This window comes from Panthera pardus, unplaced genomic scaffold (assembly GCF_024362965.1).
Source record: "Panthera pardus isolate Hobbes unplaced genomic scaffold, ASM2436296v1 HiC_scaffold_18, whole genome shotgun sequence".
Classification (NCBI taxonomy): Eukaryota; Metazoa; Chordata; class Mammalia; order Carnivora; family Felidae; genus Panthera; species Panthera pardus.
Window position 1 is genome coordinate 33,704,757 of NW_026526743.1, and position 12,511 is coordinate 33,717,267.

A 12,511-nucleotide genomic window follows, 5' to 3' on the forward strand; every position below is an offset into this window, starting at 1 on the left:
ATTGTTCCTATTTGCACTCCACCAACAGTGTCTGAGAGTTTTCAATGCCCCATTCCCTCATCAACCCTGAGTATTAACCTTGAATTTTTTTTGTCAACTTGACGGGTGAAAAATGACATCTTAGATTTTAAATCTAAGTAAGGTTGAGCACCTTTCCAATGCTTTATTGGCCAGTGGTTGTCATTTTCTATGAACTACTGATTCATGTCCTTTGTCCATTTGTCTATTCATTTGCTTGTAGTGTTCTTGTTGATTTGTAGAAGCTCTTTATATATTTTGGCCACTAATCCTTTGTTTTTGATCTGCTTTTTTATTTTTCTGAAAGTTCTCAAAGCTTTTGGCCTTCTGGTAAAATTCTTTTCTCTTGTTTTTTTTTAACCCACTTTTCGAGATATAGTTTACATGCTGTAAAATTCACTCATTGTAAGTGTACAATTCAATTATATTAGCAAGTTTTTAGAGTTGTGCCACAATCACCACAGTATAGTTTCAAAATATTTTAATCATCCAGAAGTTCTACCGTGCCCATTTGCAGTTAATCCCTGCTCCCACCACCAACCCTAGGCAACCAATAACCTGCTTTCTCTCTGTATGAGTTTGCCTTTCCAGACATTTCATACAAATGGAATAGCATAATGTCTTTGGGAGTCATTCCATGTAGTTGCATGTCTTAGTAATTTATTGTTTTATTGCTGAATAGTGTTCCTTTTATAAAAAAAAAAAGTTTATTTATTTATTTTTGGGAGAGAGTGAGAGAGAGAGAGAGAGAGTAGGAGAGGGACAGAGAGGGAGACAGAGAATCCGAAGCAGGCTCTGCACTGTCAGTGCAGAGCACGATGTGGCGCTCGAACTCATGAAATGGTGAGATCATGACCTGAGCCAAAGTCAGGTCACACTTAACTGACTGAGCTACCCAGGCACTCCTGAATGGTGTTTCATTGTATGGATTTCCCCCATTGTATTTATCCATTCACCAGTTGATGGATGTTTGAGTTGTTTCCACTTTTTGGCTATTTCAAATAATAGCTGTGTTCATAAACAGCTGTGAACATTTGTGCACGAGTCTCTGTGTGAACATACATTTTTATTTCTCTTGGTTAGATATTTGGGAGTGGAATTGCTGGGTCTTATGGGAATTCTGTGTTTACTTTTTTGAGGAAATTGCCAAATTGCTTTCCAAAGTGGCTACATTTTACATTTCCACTAGCAATGTGTGGGAGTAGCACATTTTCCACATCTCCACCAGCACTCTTAAATGCCTGTATTTTTTTTTTTTTTTTTTTTGAGAGAGAGAGAGAGAGAGAGAGAGAGAGGGAGACAGAATCTTAAGTAGGCTCCACGTCCAGTGTAGAGCCTGACGGGGACTTTATCTAATAACCTTGAGATCATGACCTGAGCTGAAATCAAGAGTGGGACACTCAACCGACTAAGCCACCCAGGTGCCCCAAATGTCTGTATTTTTTATTAGAGCCATTCTGGTGAGTGTAAAATGGTACCTTATTGTGGTTTCAATTTGCATTTCCCAAATACTAATGATGCTGAGCATCTTTTCGTGTGCCTAAAAGCCATTCGTATATCTCCTTTGCTGACATGTCTACTCAAATATTTTGTCCATCTTAAGGTGTTTTATTGTGGTAAAACCTACCATTTTAACAACGGAACATTTAAAATTTTTTTTTTTTCAACGTTTTTTATTTATTTTTGGGACAGAGAGAGACAGAGCATGAACGGGGGAGGGGCAGAGAGAGAGGGAGACACAGAATCAGAAACAGGCTCCAGGCTCCGAGCCATCAGCCCAGAGCCTGACGCGGGGCTCGAACTCACAGACCGCGAGATCGTGACCTGGCTGAAGTCGGACGCTTAACCGACTGCGCCACCCAGGCGCCCCAACAACGGAACATTTAAACAATTTTTAAGTGTATAGCTTACTGGTATCAGATCTATTCACATGGTTGTGCCTCTATCACCACCATCCATCTCCAGAGCTTTTCCATCCTTCCCAAACTAAATTCTGTCCCCATTAAACAATAACTCTCCATTCCTCCCTCTTTCCAGCTCCTGGAAATTGCCATTCTGCTTTCTCTATGAATTTGACCACTCTAGGTGTCTCATGTAAGTGGATTCAAACAGTATTTATTTGTCCTTTCGTGACTTATTTCATCTAGCATAATACCTTGAAAGCCCATCCACGTTGTAAGATTTGTCAGAATTTCACTCCTTGTTAAGGCCGAATAAATTTTCTGTTGTATGTATATACCACACTTTGTTTATCCATTCAGTCTATCAGCAGACATTTGGGTTGTTTCCACTTTTTGGCTCTTATAAACAATGCAATGAACATGGGGGTGTATACATCTTTTCGAGTTAGTGTTTTCATTTTCTTCTGATAAAAACCCGGAAGCGGAATTACTAGTTTATATGGTAGTTTTATTTTTTTTATTAGGTTTTTAAGTGTATTTATTTTGAGAGACAGAGAGAGAGGATGAGAGAGAATCCCAGGCAGGCTCCGTGCTGTCAGCGCAGAGCCCAGCTCGGGGCTGAAACCCATGAAGTGTGAGATCATGACCTGAGCTGATACCAAGAGTCAGACGCTTAACCGACTGAGCCACCTCGGCACCCCATGGTAGTTTTATTTTTAATTTTTTTTTTGAGGAAACTCCATACTGCTTTCCATTGTAGCTGTACCAATTTACATCCTTACCAACTCTCGCTATTTCTTTTCTTTTAGTTAATAGCCATTCTGACAGGTGTCAGGTGATGTTTCATTGCAGTTTTGATGTGCATTTTCCTTGATGATTAGGGAGGTTGAGCATTTTTTCATGTACCGGTATGTCCTCTCTGAAAAAATATCTATTCAGATCCCCTAGCCATTTTTTAATCAGACTGTTTGGTTCTTGGCTATTGGGTTATATGAGTTCTTTACATATTTTGAATATTAACTCCTTATCAGATATATGATTTGCAGACATTTTTTCCTATTTAGTAGGTTGCCTTTCCATTTTGTTGATGGTTTCCTTTGCTGTCCAAAAGCTTTTTAGTTTAATGGATCCCATTTGTTTACTTTTGCTTTTGTTGCTTTTGCTTTCGGTGTCAAATCCAAAAAAAAAAGTCATCACCAAGACTGACATCAAGGAGCTTTCCGTTCATGTTTTCTTCTAGGAGTCTTATGGCTTAAGCTGCTACATTCAAATCTTTAATGTATTTGAAGTTATTTTTTGTGTGTGGTATAAGGTAGCAGTCTGGTTTCATTCTTTTGCATGTGGCTGTCCAGTTTTCCCAACATCATTTATTGAAGAGACTGTCCTTTCCCCATTGCTTATTCTTGGCTCCTTTGCTGTAAATTAATTGGCCATACATGTGTGAGTTTATTTCTGGGCTTTCTATCTTGTTCCCTTCATCTATATGACTGTTTCTTTGCCAATACCATACTATTGTGATTACTATAGCTTTGTAATACAGTTTGAAATCAGGGAGGGGCACCTGGGGGGCTCGGTCAGTTAAGCATCCAACTCTTGATTTTGGCTCAGGTTACGATCTCACGGTTGTGAAATCGAGCCCCACATTGGGCTCCATGATGAGGGTGGAACGTACTTCGGACTCTCTCTCTCTCTGCCCCTCCCCCACTTGTTTTCTCTAAATAAGTAAATAAATAAATAAATAAACATTAAAAAACAAATCAGGGAGTATGCTACCGTCTGGTGGTATTCTTTACAGTTTTCCATCATTCAGCTTTTAATGAGTGATCTTTTCCGTCGTTCCATGGAATTTTGAGCCAACGTAGGAGATATACATCTCCCCTGAGCTGCCATCTCAACTCGGCCCCCCAAACCATTTCATCACAAAAATATCTATGAATGCCTGAAAATCACCATGCTCTGTGGTGGACACCGAGGATGGATGAAAAGGAATGGTCTCAGCCCTTCAAGAACTCAGGAGGGTAAAGCCATCGCAAGACTCTGGAGTAGAATCCTGAATGCTCTAGAGCTGGAAGAAACTTACAGACTGTGGCACCCGGGTTCTCCTCATTTTAGAGTTTGGGAGGGTGAAGCCCAGGGAGGGTGAGGAGATACGAACAAAAGCTCTGGTGGGTTTAAGAAGGGAGTGACTCCACTAGGTTGCAGATCAGGGAAACACTCCTTAGAGGAGGAGGCATTTGAAATGGGCTCTTCGAGTTGGAGGGTGCCTGGAGGCGCCTGGGTGGCTCAGTTAGTTACTCTTGATTTTGACTCAGGTCATGATCTCACAGTCTGCAGAATCAAACCCCATGTTGGGCTCTGTGCTGACAGCACAGAGCCTGCTTGATATTCTTTCTCTTTCTCTCTCTCTTTTTCTGCCCCTCCCCTTCTGTGCTCTCTCTCTCTTTCTCAAAATAAATAAATAAACATTTTTTTAAAAATGGGCTTTTGGGGACAGTAGGAGGGAGCAAAAACCTGGAGCGTGGAGTGTCATGTATGTTTGGAGAAGGGTGTGGGATGCCCTGATCCTAGGGCAGAAGTGCTTTGGGGACAGAAAAGGGAAGTTGAGGCCAGATTAGCCAGAAGGGAGTGGTACCAGAAGGTGTTTAGCACCTCCCTGAATGCAGGCTTTCAAAGCTGCCTCTCCACAAGGCAGGCCTCACCCTGCAAGGAGCCTCCTTCCTGGCTGCTGGCAGGACTCAATTTTCCCCATTCCTCTGCATTATTAAGCACCCACCATGAGCTGGGCACTGCGCCAAGTGCCAGAGCAAGGACAGTGGGCACAGCAGACAGCCCACAGCCTAGTGGGGAGTCAAAGATTAAACAAAAAAAACCACACACAGCACTAGCTGCTGGGAGAGGCTGCGTGTAGAGGGGCCTAAGTGCACAGGCTCTGGAGATAGACGGCCTGGTTCGGCCCTTTCCTAGCCACTGGCTCTCAGCAATGTTACTTAACCTCTCTGAGCCTGTTTCTCCCTCTGGAAACTGTGGGTGGTAACAGTCCCTGTCTTCTGGGGCTGTCAGAAGAATCAAGTGAGTTCGCACATGTAAAGCACCGAGCACCAGGCACAGGATCTAGAGCGTGGAAGTATTAGCTGCTTTATCACAAGTATCTGTCATTGTAATAATGACCCCTCCCCTTGCGTGTGGCCTGGACCTAGTGACTTCTCACAAATACAACGTTGCAAAAGCGATGGGATGCCACTCGGTGTAAAAGTGGCTGTGACTTCCATCTGATCACACTTTGCTGTTGGCACTCTCTCTTGCCCTTTTGCTTTGCTCACTGTCCTGTTGTGAGATGCTCTATGGAGAAGCCCACGTGGCCAGGACCCAGGAAAGGCCAACAGTAAGGAACCAAGGCCTTGGCACAATAGCCCCCAAGGGCCCAAATCCTGCCAACAATGCCATGAGGGAGCTTGGAAGCGGATCCTGTCCCAGTTCACTCTTGAGATGACTGTGGCCCTGGCTGACACCCTGCTTGCTGTCCGTGAGAGACCCTGAGCCTGAGGGCCTAGCTAAGCCTTGCCTGCATTCCTGACCCACAGAAACTACGAGGTGACACATGTGTTGTCTTAGCTGCTGAGTTTGTTATGCAGTAATAGAAAACTAATACACCACCAAAAGGAAGGCAGGGTCAGTGGAAAGAGAAGGAAGAGCTAAGATCACAGAGATGGCACCTGGGACAGGCACCATGGAATTACAGGATCTCCTGGGAGGAAGGGCCCTAACCTCTTTCTATCCCCCTATCTAACGCTGGAATCACCAGTCTCTATTTCTATTGCTGTGGTGACAGGAAACTATCTTCCAAGTTGGTCCCTTTTGGTCTTGGTCAGCTCTCATTGCAAGGAAGGTCTTTGCCATCTAGAGCAGAACCTTTATCCCTGCAGCCCCACCCTTGGCCAGGTTCTGCCCTCAGGACCACAGAGTACAAGTCTAATGTCTTCTTTTCAGCGTGGCATAAACACGTGGGTGTGGAGTCAGAAAGTCTAGGTTCAAATCCCAGTGCTGCTGTTTACAGCTGTGTGACCCTGAACAGGCCGCGTAACTCCAGGGCCTCATCTGAGACAATAACAGCATCTGCCTTCTTGAGCTACGCTGAGGCCTAAATGAAATAAACTCAGGATGTCTTTAACACCTGGCCTGGGGCACAGCATGTGCTTCATATTTTCCCCCACAACGACTTCAGCAGATTAGAGATGCCCGTGAATCACTGACTCCTCCCATCAAGACATGGGGCCTTCCTCCTTTGCCCGTGAATCTGGACCTATGACTGCCTGACCGACAGAATGGGGCGAAACCGATCTGTGCTAGTTTCAGGGCCCAGGGTTTAAGAGACTCACAGCTCCTGTTCCTGTGTCTCGGTCCTCGGTCCTTGCACCTTTGGAGCCCTGAACTGAACGGAAGGAGCCTAATTGCCCTGAGGCTGCCATGCTGAAGAGGCCACCTGTGGGAGCTCTGGTCAATAGTTCCAGGGTGCCAGATGATGTGAGTGAAGCTGTCTTAGGTCTTCCAGACCAGCCCATTCACCAACTGAATGCCACCAAGTGACCTCAGTCAGTAATACACGAAAGAACAGAATCACCCAAACGAACGCTGTTGGAATTCCTGACCCATAAAACCAAGAGAGACAATAAAATGGTGGTTGTTTAAGCTGCTAAGTTTGGGGCCATTTGTGGCATAGCTATAGATAATCAGAGCAACCACTGTCCAAATATTTGAAGGTAACGCTTTTCTTCCAGAATGAACCTGTCCACGCCTCTCAATTGTTGTTCACATGACAGGGTTTGAAGTCTTAGGACCATTGTGATCAACTGTCTTCTGGACAGTGGAAGCCCAACAATAACACGACTCACAGGGTGGTCTGACCAACGGTGCCAGTCAGGACTCTATCCAGAATGATTTAACTAAAAAGGAAATGATTGACTCACAATGGCTTCAGGAATGGCTGGATTCAGGTGTTCCAGTGATGTTCCAGTCTCCATTTCCTTTGTCATGATTTTATTTTCAGGCCCTTCTCATGGAGACAAAAAGCTTTAGAAATTCAGCTTCACATCCTCTCAGGTTCAAGTGTAGACAGAAAGAGTGACTTCCATTTCCCCAGCATTTCCCCAGCAAAAGTTTTGGTGATTCTTTTTGGTTCATGGCTGGGTGATCCAGAGCCAATCACTGTGGCCAGGGAGGTGGAATGGCTTGGGATCCCAGAGATGGAGTCTACACCATCCAAATCATAGGGACTAAAAGGAGAGAGGGGAGATTCTACAAAGGAATACTAAAAGTACCTCCACAAGGGAAGGATGAATGGGTGGCTGTGCAGCAGAACCATAAACATCCCCCTCTGCAGTTAGGAGAGTAAAAGTTCACCTCGTTCATTCTAGATGGCATACTTCTATTAATGCAGGCCAGGGCCACATCACTGGCTCACACTGATGACTAAATCCGAGTAGCTGGTGTGTGTGGGGGGGTATTTTTCCTCATCTAATGCTTCTTGGCTTCCTGTCCCTTCATCTCCCTCCCTCAGCCCTGCATGCCAGGGCTGCAGACATTGAAGGTCTTCCCTCTCTAGTGTGTCCCAAGCACAGTGAGGCTTTCCCGGGGCGTGTCGCTGAGCAAGACTAGGGCCAGGCCCCCCTCACCTTTGCTGATTGGTCATCCCTCCCCTCACAGAATCAGAATGATTCAGGGCAGACAGCTAAGGCCTGGAGGCAAATTTTACTGCCAGCAGGGATGGCTCAGACCCAAGGCTAGATTCAAGACCCTGGGGGCAAAAACAAGCCCTATTGTCTCTTCATAGTGTTGGATTGTTTCCCCTGAGTGGGCCAGTGACCACCTGATTAGAAACCAGGAATTTTGCATATAATGTGCATGTATATGTAAATGACAACAACAACAAAGTCTGTCCACTGCTCCAAGAGCAGACCTTCAATGCTCTAGTCCACAGGGCTGCCGGACACAGATTTCTGAGACCTTGGCTCTGAAATCAGAGAAAGTTTGCATGTGCCCTTCAAATTCTAGCACAATTGGATCATTTGACAGGATGAGTAAACTGAGGCTCGGAGGGGCCCTGGCACATAACTGCCTGAAGGTCAATCAGCAAGTGAGTGGAATGACTGTTAGAATTTAGTCCCTCTGATGGCTCAACTCTCCTGCCCTGTTTGGTGTTTTCATCTGAGTGAGCACACAGGTCCCAGGGCGGTGGAAAAGTTTTTTTACTTTCATTTTGTAATCGGTCCTAATGCAAGGTGGGGGCTGGGGAGGGAGGGGACATTCAAGGGATTACCGCCTTTAATTCATCTGACAAATATTGATTAAGCACCTACTGCAAACTTGGCCTTGTGCCTGGGGCCAGAGCCACATTTTGGGGAGCAATGACCGTTCTTGTTTTCAGTGGCGGGCTGGAATGGGGAGGGACACAGATATCAATCCAACAGTCACACAAGGTCCTGCATATTACAGACATGGACAGTGCCAGGAAGGAAGAGGACAGGATGTTTACCAGTACGTTCCACAGGCATCCTGACTGAGCATGGGGTTCAGGACGGGTTCCCCAGAGGAAGTGATGTTTCCACAGGACCTTAGAGTAAATGCTATGAGAACAGCCTGTCCTTGCCCGCCTCCTCACTGAACTCCCGGCTGCAGCAACCAGCATACCCTAAGTTGCCAGGAACCTTCCAGCGACCAGAGGTTGCTGACTCCTCTGATGACACACTCTGGGCATTCCCAGGATGATGATCTAAGGTCCGTTACCCGGAAGCCAGACACACTTGAGCAAGGGAGCTGGGTGTGCCTCCTCAGAGAGGAATTTGGCCGCCACCTCCATTCTTCTCCTCAAAGCACACTGGGGAAGAAATTTCTTGTGGGGTTTTCCCTTCCAAATGCTCCAGGGCAATGCTAACTTTCCAACTGGCTGCTTCTTCTGCAGGCTGGAGTACAACTCCTTCCCCTCCCCTGCCTGGCAAAGACCTTCCGGCCTTCCTTACCTACCTCCTCCCAGACTGGACTGACTTTCTTCTTCTCTGTTCCCCCTGGCCCTGAATGAACCTCCATCCTAGCCATGACCCTGGTGTCACTTTTCCCTATGCACTCACGGGGCCGCTCCCATGACTATGAGTTTCCTGAGCACCAGGCTTGTAGTTTCTTGATCCTTACTTTCCCTTGTTGATGTCTACCTTTCAATGATCTACCCTTAGCAGCTGCTGGATGTTTTGATTTGAATCACTAGGCTGTGCTATGCACTAGCTCTGTGACATTGGGCAAGTTACTTAACCTCTCTGGGCCACCATTTCCTCCTCTTTAACATAAGACTAAGGGGGTTGGGGCGCCTGGGTGGCTCAGTCAGCCGAGTGGTCAACTTTGCTCAGGTCGTGATCTCGCAGTTCGTGAGTTCGAGCCCCACGTCAGGCTTGCTGCTGTCAGCTCAGAGCCTGCTTTGGATTTTGTTCCCCACCCCCGCACCCCAATCCCTCTCCTGCTTGCTCTCTCTCTCTGTCTCTCAAAAATAAACATTAAAAAATAAAATAGGACCAAGAGATAGTCCTTATGTTGCAGAACTTTTTACCTCAATACCTGGGGTTCATTGTCTCCCCACTCTGAAGTATGAAGAGATGCACACAAAATGAGCAGCAAAAGGGACGCCTGGGTGGCTCAGTCAGTTAAGCGTCTGACTTCGGCTCAGGTCCTGATCTTGCGGTTCATGGGTTCAAGCCCCGCATTGGGTTCTGTGCCGACAGCTCGGAGCCTGCTTCGGATTCTGTGTCTCCCTCTCTCTTTCTTCCCCTCCCCTGCTCACGCTCTGTCTCCCTCTGTCTCAAAAATAAATAAACATTTAAAAAATTTTAAAAACACACACACAAAATGAGCAGCAAAATGTATTAGAGTATAAGATCAGAAAGGAAAAATAGTAGGAAAGCTCTCTTTACAGAGAGGAGGCATTTGAGGGTGAATACCCATGACTATAGGTAAGGGTCCTTGTTTTGTAAGGTTCTGGTTGCCCCCCACTTCCCTCTTGTTCCTTCTCAGGTTCTACCCTTATTGGTTTGATAGCTCTAGGTGCTGTGTTGTCCATTCCTGATTGGCTCAATTCCATGGTATGAGGGGTGGTCTATGGCCATACTGTTCCTTGTGGGTCATAGGTTTTACGGCCTACTCATTTTTAGTCAGATCTTTTGTCAAATTCCTGGGAAACCTGAGGGGGAGTAGGTGGTGTCTGTTACATTCCTTAAAAAAAGATTTTTTTGATGTTTATTTATTTTTGAGAGAGAGAGAGAGAGAGAGAGAGAGAGAGAGACCATGAGTGGGGGAGGGGGCAGAGAGAGAGAGGGAGACACAGAATTTGAAACAGGCTCCAGGGTCTGAGCTGTCAGCACAGAGCCCAATACAGGGCTCGAACTCTGAACAGCAAGATCATGACCTGAGCTGAAGTCGGACACTTCACTGACTGAGCCACCCAGGCACGCCTGTGTCTGCTACATTCTTAGGAGGAACCTTTCCCCCGAAGGGTTTGCTGCGGTCAGACACTTCCAGCATTGTTCCAAAATAAGTTTTTTTCCCCACCCAGTGACTTCAGGTCCTAATCTTTCCATCTCTCTGCCCATTTTATCCTATCTTTCCCTATCCTACTTACCTCGTAGGGTTGTTAAAAAACAAAATTCAACTGGGTTAATTTGAAGATCTAATTGGCTTTATTAAGTGACTCATGAATCAGTATCCCATCTTGCAAGCAAGGGGGAGTTCGGAGGAGTTGTACAAAATGCAAAGTTTTTATAGGAAAGAAAGCGGGGCAAGAAAGTCATGAGCAAAGGAAAAGAAAGGATTGTTTTAGGCAAGGTCACCTTCCTTAGGTGGAAGGGCAGGGTGGATTAGTTCATCCTCCTTTGGGAAATAGAGAGGGCCCCTGTGACAGATTGCCTCATTGGCGCTGATCAGAAAAGTCCTCATTGACCCTTAAGACTTACACTTCTGCGGAAGGTTAAAACTGCAGTGTAGGTTAGGTATTTAGCCCCCGTTTGGTGACTTGGCCTAAGGGACACCATTTGGGGTCAGTAGTTTCCTTTTTAGCAGTTGTTATGGGGTTAAATGAGAGCCCGCACAGAACACGCTCACTAGCTCACTACACTCCGTAGCACACAATAAAGCACTCTATATACATTGCCTAGATAGGTTGTCCATAACCATCCCATGGGCTTACCATGCTGTGACACGATTATTAAGTCTCGACAGGTACAAAGAGGTTTTTGTAATCTGGTCTTCCAACAGATTTTTCTGTCCAGGAGGGGGCCCCAAGACCCGCTCCGCACCCCTCTACCCCAGCTTTCCCCCGCCCCCCAAACATCTCGAGTTCAAGCACAGGCCAGGGGGCAGGGTGCCGGGCGCAGGGCCCAGCGGCCCGGGACGCGGTGTCCCGGCTCTGCACCCGGCCCTCCCGCACGTGGTGGCCCGCGGCGTACGGAGGCGGTTTCTGGGAACCGGGGCCGGCGGCCGTGCGCACAGCCCCGTGCGCCGCGCGGCCGCCGGTGATTCAGCGCGGGGCGTGTGCAGGCGGCGGCCGCACGGGGCGGGCTTTTGCACTCGCCCCGGCTCCTTCCCGCTATAAAGGCGGCCCGCCGCGCTGCGCTCCACCACGCCTCTCCTGAGCGCCCAGCCACCTCTCTGCAACCGTCTCCGGACTCCAGCTACCGCTTCTTCTCGCCATGGATCCCGACTGCTCCTGCGCCACCGGTAAGCTCGGGTTCGGGGCCGCGCGTCGGTTGTAGAGCCAGAGAAGCAATCTCTGACGTCCCCTTCTCTTCTTGATCACTCACTTTCGGGGTGCTAACTGCCCCTCCCCAGAGCCTCTCGGTGTACCTCTCTCTAGGCTAGTCGAGCCCCGCTCCTACCGACGAGGGGTCGGACTTCATGGCCTGTCCGGGTTCCCACGGGCAGGTTGTGGAACTGAGACTCAATCCCCGGGCTGCCAGCACCCATTCCCGCGTTCGAGTCCTCCCCAGGGACGGTTCCGTTCTCACCGCTGCCTTTCTCCTTGCAGGTGGCTCCTGCTCGTGCGCCGGCTCCTGCAAATGCAAAGCCTGCAGATGCACCTCCTGCAAGAAGAGTGAGTGCCTTCTTTTCTCGTACACCCCCTACCCACCGCCACCCCTAGCCCATACTCCAAGGGGAGTTAAAACAGGATAGTTGATGCCCCTTCCTCGGGAAAGGTGCTGCCTCCACGATGGGCCCCATAGGGGAGGACCGGAATCACTCATCCTTTGTGCCCAGCGCTCATCTCTGCCGGCTTCTTCCCTTTCACAGGCTGCTGCTCCTGCTGCCCCGTGGGCTGTGCCAAGTGTGCCCAGGGCTGCATCTGCAAAGGGGCATCGGACAAGTGCAGCTGCTGCGCCTAATGTCCCGGAGAGCCCGTCCCCGATGTAAATAGAGCAACGTGTACAAACCTGCAGGGTTTTTTGGTTTTTTGGGTTTTTTTGCTATTTTTTGTTTTGTTTTTGGTACAAACCTGATCCGTTTGCTACATTCCTTTTTTTTCCTATAAAATACGTGAATTATAATAAAAGTTGTTAAATTTT

At 47.5% G+C, this 12,511-nt stretch overlaps 1 protein-coding gene across 1 annotated transcript; it reads left to right on the forward strand.

The window, feature by feature from the left end:
* Nucleotides 1–11,537: 11,537 nt before the first annotated feature.
* On the forward strand, nucleotides 11,538–12,511 carry LOC109270887 (metallothionein-1). Its single transcript, XM_019455890.2, has 3 exons — nucleotides 11,538–11,669; nucleotides 11,977–12,042; nucleotides 12,240–12,511. The coding sequence occupies exons 1-3, from the start codon at nucleotides 11,642–11,644 to the stop codon at nucleotides 12,329–12,331; spliced, it is 186 nt and encodes a 61-aa protein (XP_019311435.1). The 5' UTR covers nucleotides 11,538–11,641; the 3' UTR covers nucleotides 12,332–12,511.